General features: G+C 37.1%; 1 protein-coding gene across 4 annotated transcripts; it reads left to right on the forward strand.

The window, feature by feature from the left end:
- Positions 1-251: 251 nt before the first annotated feature.
- LOC149166027 (peroxisomal fatty acid beta-oxidation multifunctional protein-like) lies at positions 252-6,455 on the forward strand. Of its 4 annotated transcripts, none has more exons than XM_089432453.1 (6): positions 252-575; positions 1,615-5,090; positions 5,245-5,307; positions 5,414-5,470; positions 5,786-5,972; positions 6,088-6,455. In XM_089432453.1, the coding sequence occupies exons 2-6, from the start codon at positions 5,054-5,056 to the stop codon at positions 6,110-6,112; spliced, it is 369 nt and encodes a 122-aa protein (XP_089288579.1). In that variant the 5' UTR covers positions 252-575; positions 1,615-5,053; the 3' UTR covers positions 6,113-6,455. The 4 variants fall into 4 exon arrangements, with proteins under 4 accessions (XP_089288579.1, XP_089288576.1, XP_089288577.1 ...); XM_089432450.1 differs by having other exon boundaries at positions 283-575; positions 6,096-6,455; XM_089432451.1 differs by lacking the exon at positions 252-575 and adding an exon at positions 611-1,483 and having other exon boundaries at positions 6,096-6,455.
- The last annotated feature ends 220 nt before the right edge of the window (positions 6,456-6,675 follow it).

The raw sequence follows: 6,675 nt of genomic DNA on the forward strand, positions 1-6,675 counted from the left end.
ACGTTCTTATATTTCATTCTGGTTCAATACATGATGAACCAAATTTCCTCATAGTGAAAATTCACTTTCATTTACGTAAGCTTTAAATATAAAATTTACAACGTTCTTATATTTCATTCTGGTTCAATACATGATGAACCAAATTTACTCATAGTGAAAATTCACTTTCATCATATTTAGGCCGATAGGCCTTCTCTTTGAAAGGGACCTTTCGTCGTCTTTTTTATTCTCAGCCTGACACCTGGCGGAGTGGGCAATTTGGTTCATATTTGTTCAGCTTGATTCTCAGGCTGACACCTGTGCGCATTTTCAATTTCGTCATGGTCTCTTTCAATTATTCGTTTCCGCTGATTCTGGAACCGTCTGCATTCAATTATTCGTTTCTGCTCATTCTGGAACAGTCTGCATTAACCAAAAACTCTGGTCACCATTATGCAAAAACTCTGGTCACCGTTGCTGATAGCTTAGCAATACAGAAGCGAATTCCGTTGTTCCGGTATCTTTCGGAGGCGTTTTAACAGTCTCCCACGGTGGTCTGTGTTCCTCCCTGCCATTTAATTCCCCAATTATTCCAGGTACTCACTTTCATGTTTGCAAAATTTTAGTTTTCTTCAAGAATCATTTGCTATGTGTTCATCTTGAATTTATTGGTTACCGAATCAGTGCGGATATCCATCCAGTGCATTTAGTCATGGATGTCTTCCTTAACTAATGATTACTGGACTGGATTGAATTGAAATGCTCTCAATAAATTTAGGGAGACATCTCTATTGGGGTATGCATCTGAAAGATGAAATTATTCTACTCTAAAACAGAAGGCCATTACATTTCGTGCTATTCTTCATATACCTTTAAGCCTGGTGGGTTCCTGCTTGTCAATCTCAAACCCTAATTGACTTGTTATTCTCCACTGATAACGCCCATATATATACCAACAAATAATGTGCATTTTTCTTTTTTACCCTTTCTCCGAAGCCGAAGCAAATTGTAAGCCGCTTACTTTTCCTGAGACTGATAGACGAAGACCATTTCCATTTATTCATTTATATTTTTCACCGCGTCCTTTAAACTCCAAAAGCATTACCTTTTGGATGTAATGCTCCATGCATCACAAGCAGTCCGCTTTCATGACATAGGCACTTTCGATTCGGCTGAGCTCCCACGGCAGTGGTTTACTCTTCTGTCAAGATCACTCTGTGTCTCTGAGGATTGAAATTTGGTGGATTGTCCCAACCACTTGTTTTTGTCTCTGGGAAGATTTTAACTTGGTGGATTGCCCCAATTGCTTATTTCTTTCTTTGGGAGAATTGAGGGAAGTCCAGCAGCCAGCTGGCAAGTTGCCCAAGTATGTTTGGATGTCCAAAAAGAATCCTTCTAACAGGAAAAAAGCTATCTGAAACTAATTACAGAAACGGACATCTGATAATTCTGTTCTCCGTCTCTACCCATGATCAGAAATATTACACAAAATAGTCTTTACGCTGTACTTCTCTTTGATCAGGCAGTAACTTTAAGTCTTCAATATATATATATGCAGAGATTGAAATTACATTACAGCATTTTATATCCAGGATTCATAAAATTTACTGTTTTTTTTTTTCTGATATTTTCCAGACACCCTTTGTCCAGTGCCAATCCAGCTTTTGGTAACCTGTCTGCTTCAGCGTTCTTGTTCCTGTAGACAGGATCAAAGGAGATATAAGTGAAGCATGTTGAGCTTCTCTTTATCTCTTGCAATAATGGTAGCAATGTGAAATTTTGCAGTTCTAAGTTCCCTTCATCTGTCGTATGACAAGCAGGGAATCTCCATAAATGTGTAGGTGGGAAATGCTCTTTCCCTGGGCCAAGCATAGAGTTAGTTTAAGAGATATCATCTCACAAAAGTTGTTTGTTTTGTTTCCTATACCTGCTGAGAAGAAAATGCAAGGATTTTTTGATAAACGTAAAATGCCTCCAGCACTCCCTCGAGGAGGATCTCGCTGAGATGCTCCATCAAAAAAATCCCACAGCATGTCTTTGTTTACAGGGTTTTGTACTGTCCTTGTTGGAGAAGATGTCTTTGTATGCTGTGCAAAAGTTGATAGAATACTTATACTTTGGTTAGCAATTTTTAAAGGGATGATTTCGCTATCTTCAAACAGCAGCATTTGGTTCCTTGCTATCCAGATCCCCCAGGCCATTGTAAAAGGAAGTGCATTATAATTTGAGGTTGCTGGGTTGGAGAGCCATGATTTTGAGCTTCATCAATGGAATTTCCTTTCCAGACATTATTCAAGCTTTTAATTCTGTTTGCCTCTTTCCAAAATTTTGAAGTGTAATTGCAGAATAGGATGATATGAGAGTTTATTTCATTCTCTTTCTTGCATTGGCAGCATCTGGCTAGGCCTTCTAAGCTTCTTTTTTGTATTTTATCCCAGGTAAGTGCCATATTGTTTAGAAGAAGCCACATAAAGGTCTTTTCTTTTGCTGGACATTTGAGTTTCCATAGTTTTTTCGCAACTGGACTGTGGGTTTTCCCTATTTTCTTTGGCTAGTGCTTTGTGGTTGAACTTTGGCCCATAGTTTCCTGATGGGTTCAATGTCTAGATGAGTTGATATTCTTCTCGAGAACGAGTCACAAAAGAGCCTTAGAGTGATTTTAAGTAGGATTTCCATGTTTCTTCATCTACCTCTCTTAGCCCGATTTCTCTCCATGATAGCAACCCCTGCTGCCTTGTGGTTTAGTTTTTATGAGTTGTTTGTCTTAACACAGAGATACCATTTCTTTGTAGCTCACAGATGGGATGGTTGGGAGTTTATAATTTTCTTTACATCCTATCCAGGGTTCTATTCCAATGAGTACTTGATCTCCATTTTTGATTTTCCAGATTGCCAATTTCTAATCAGAGGGAAAGCGGATACAATTGCTTTCCAAGTGATTTAGCATTTTGCAGTTTTTTTGGGGCTTCCTTTGTGGACGGTATTTTTTTCCTTTGGTCATTAAAGTCAGTTATCATGGGCTGTTCACTGATATTTCTTTCATGTCATGCAAAAATATAATGCTGAATTAAAAATTAAAAATTAGGGGCATCTTTGTTCAGGGAGCTCTTCCTCATTGGTCATTTAAGTCAGTAATCCATGGGCTGTACATTGAGATCTGTTTCAGGTCATTACACTGTTGTCATGCAGAAATGTAAGTTGTAACGTTGTTGAATTAAGAATTCAAATTGTAATTTAAAAAACTGTATACTAATATTTGATTTATCCAGCATTATGTTAAATAGACAGTATACGTCTCCCTTACTTGGGAACTTTCGTGTATCTAGAGTTTTTGAGTCAGCTGAACTTTCTATCCACTACTAGACGTTCCAGTATATCCTGTATTCTTTAAGTTGCAAAATCACTTCTTTTCTGCCATATTTCTCTTGCTTTATATAGTTCCTTCTCCAATTTGTAAGAGTTTTGCTTGGTCTCATTTAATGATATTTATATTGTGACAGGAAAACATGTTCTAATTTGCAATTTTAATTGTCAGTTTTTTTGTTGAATATTTATGTTGAACAAGTCCCAGGAGACAGATGACATATTACTGTGTCTTAAGATAACAAGAAGCCTCACTGAGTTGGCTGTAGATTGATTGAGTGAAAAACTGACTAAAGACCTCCATGCATACCGAGTATTGATGATATGCTAGGACAAGCGATATTCATCATCATTTGCTGTGCCCTTGTTGCAAGATCCTGTCTCATGGAACTGTTGGTCTGATCAGTTATCTTTGTCCTCTGACACCTTGCATATTTTGAATGTTTGTTAAAGTTGTTCATGCTCATTGGTTCTATGATCTATCATATCATTCCTCCCATTTGCTGGTATCTGTTATTGGTCTGTTGGACTGATGAACCATATTTATCTTTTTTTATTAAAACACACATATTTACCCTATATTCATCTGCTTCCCAAATTAGTTTAAGTTGTGCCTTTTTGGTTTTGTCTGATTTCCATCCGGTGACTGTGCTTTGATTTGAAACTTCGTTGTTTGTGTTAATTGTTGTGACTGCTTTCTCTGGGACCCTTGTCAGATTTTGGTCTCTCATAACCTTCCACCCTTGACAGATGTTGGCCGACATGGCGAGCAACTATAATCTTCATCAGTTTCTTGAAAAAACTGTTTCTCTGAAATTATCGTACAATCCTTATTGTTTTTGGTTAGAAACTGTTCTCACCGTAACTATTTCTACAAGCAAGAAAGGCCACCCTGATAACATAATGCATACAGATCGAAACTCTCCTAGAAAATTTCTCACAGCACCTCTGAAGGTCTATGCAACAGCACAAACAGCAATAATTTAGTAAATTCTGTTCAAACTAACGCCTGACATGAATCTGTTTAGATGAAAAAAGCTTTGTGATAAAAACAAAGAACATCGATTCATCCCGTAATGATTTTAAAACGAGAAGTACTTTTAATGATTTGCCATGGCCAGTTTACATACTGCGCAGTCTGGCTTTGGGTTACCTATAAAATGTTGAAGGGGTGTGAGGGGAAACACCACATCCCCACAGGATATGCAGATTTGAGACAACTCAAGTCCATCAGACCCCAGCCAGCAAGAGCACCCTAGCAAACAGCATCACATGCACCAGTAGGCAAATTGAAACTGAGAAATGCTTCAGCAGTAAAGAAACTGTGCTGTGGCTGGAAATAAAGGGCATCATGGCAGCAGCAAACTGATATCAGCTCTGCCATATGAGGATAGGACAGATAAGGTCAAATTAAAATGATTATAAAATGCAAACCAATCCTCCAAGGCCTACTAATTTGCACATACCAATTCGAAATCATAGGTCAACCTTACCAAATTCATCATATTACTGTCCAGTAAGTAGTTGACTACGTCATAATTTTATGTTCATTGAAAGAGAAGGCTTAATGACATACGCATTTGTGTGTTGATATCTGGGTGTAAGTAATGCATTAGCATATGTGTTACCATTTAACTTAATATCTGTAGTAACCATTCAATTGGTTTTATTTACAATTCTTGCAGGCTTGAAAGAAAAATATGACAAAGCAATGAGGAGAAATGATGTGAAGGCCATTGTTGTCACTGGTATGCAACTTTGCAGAAGGGATGGAAACTGTACTAAATGTTCAATGGTGTTATAAATCTTTATATATATTCATATATATAGAGAGAGATGTAAATGCTTCTGTTCAAAAATCGAGATGATTTCATGTCTATGTCTCTGTTTTGGCATTGTTAGGTAATGGAAGCATATTCTCAGGTGGTTTTGACATCAACGTTCTCCAGGAAGTACAACAGACTGGTATGCCAAACTAAGTTTTCATACAAAATTCAAATTCTGTTGCAGATTGTTTCAAAGGTTTCCATGTTTGCTCATATTCAATTCTCTGTAACTGTGTATCTAGCAGGGAACTTGTCACATTTGGGTAGAGTTTCTGTTGATCTTATGATCAATACTATTGAAGGTAGGCGTTTGTTATATATGTTTTTTTTTGTTTTCACTAAAGTTGCAAGTTGTTGGTGATATATAAGGCTGAAGTGGGGGTACTGTATCTCGGGAATGTTAGCTATTATCAAATCCACAAATAATGTATCTTACTTTGTCGTTTAAGACTTCCTTTTGATCTTGTTTCCATGAACAACCATATATATCTGTGAAAAGCAAAAGCAAACCTCTAAGGTCCCGGAAGAGGGTAGACTTCGATTTTTCTGCTATGAAGAGGGTTACTGATGACAGCGGTTTTATTAGCGATGGTAACGACTTCCAGTTATTTTTGTAGACTCTCACGCGGCTTCTGTTTCTCTTTTATGGTTTTGGAGCATTTTTTACAACGATAGAATTTGTGTTTTCAATGTAATCTCTGTGCTGCCTACAATAAGGACAATACATGGCATGGCGGAGGATCTATTGGGAAATAACCAAGTTGCATGGGTGGATTTATCGAACAATAATTTCAGTGGAAACAGGTATGTTATGTTTCCTTAGTTATAGTAGCACCTCTTTTGAATTTTTTCATTCCTAAACTCACGGTATGGATCTCATTTTTTTTTCTTGGTGGCTATGGTTGTTCATTGCTTATAGGTACACAGAAGTTCCACTGATCTAGGATTACAGTTGGAAATCTTTCTCCGATGGTTTCTGGGTGTTTCCTGCTGTCAAATCATGGCTTGAAGCTACACTATGAATGTCTTAAGTGTTATTCGTGGCCTTACTGTATGATGATGGTTAGCCACAGAGTGGTAACCTAATTTTGTTTACTCCAAAGACATTGTATGTCTGAGCTAAATTCCTACAATCTAATGATTTCCAGGATTTTGAGTAATTATTATGTTGGTTCTTTTTGTATAGAACATACCCAGTATTGGGTTTAAGCTCGGCTATTTACTCGAAATATCGCTCTATTTAATGTATGCATGCTTATATTCTCAAATGAAGGTTATAGTAACTTATGTGGGTTTTGTGCCCTGAAACATTTACTACAATTTTTATGTGGTTTCTATGTATGATTGATTCTCGCACTCTCGAATACATGAATGTTATCAATCTTATGTGTTGATTCGACTTTAATATATCGTATACACCTGGAATTTCTCTTATTTCTGATCTTGTCATGCTTCTTCTTTTGATTATCATTGTCTAGCCGATTTACCTACTAGTCCTATAAGGTTT

This window comes from Pinus tabuliformis, chromosome 5_1 (genome assembly GCF_031772625.1).
Source record: "Pinus tabuliformis cultivar Carrire ecotype Pingquan chromosome 5_1, CPIR1, whole genome shotgun sequence".
In the NCBI taxonomy this organism is placed as follows: domain Eukaryota; kingdom Viridiplantae; phylum Streptophyta; class Pinopsida; order Pinales; family Pinaceae; genus Pinus; species Pinus tabuliformis.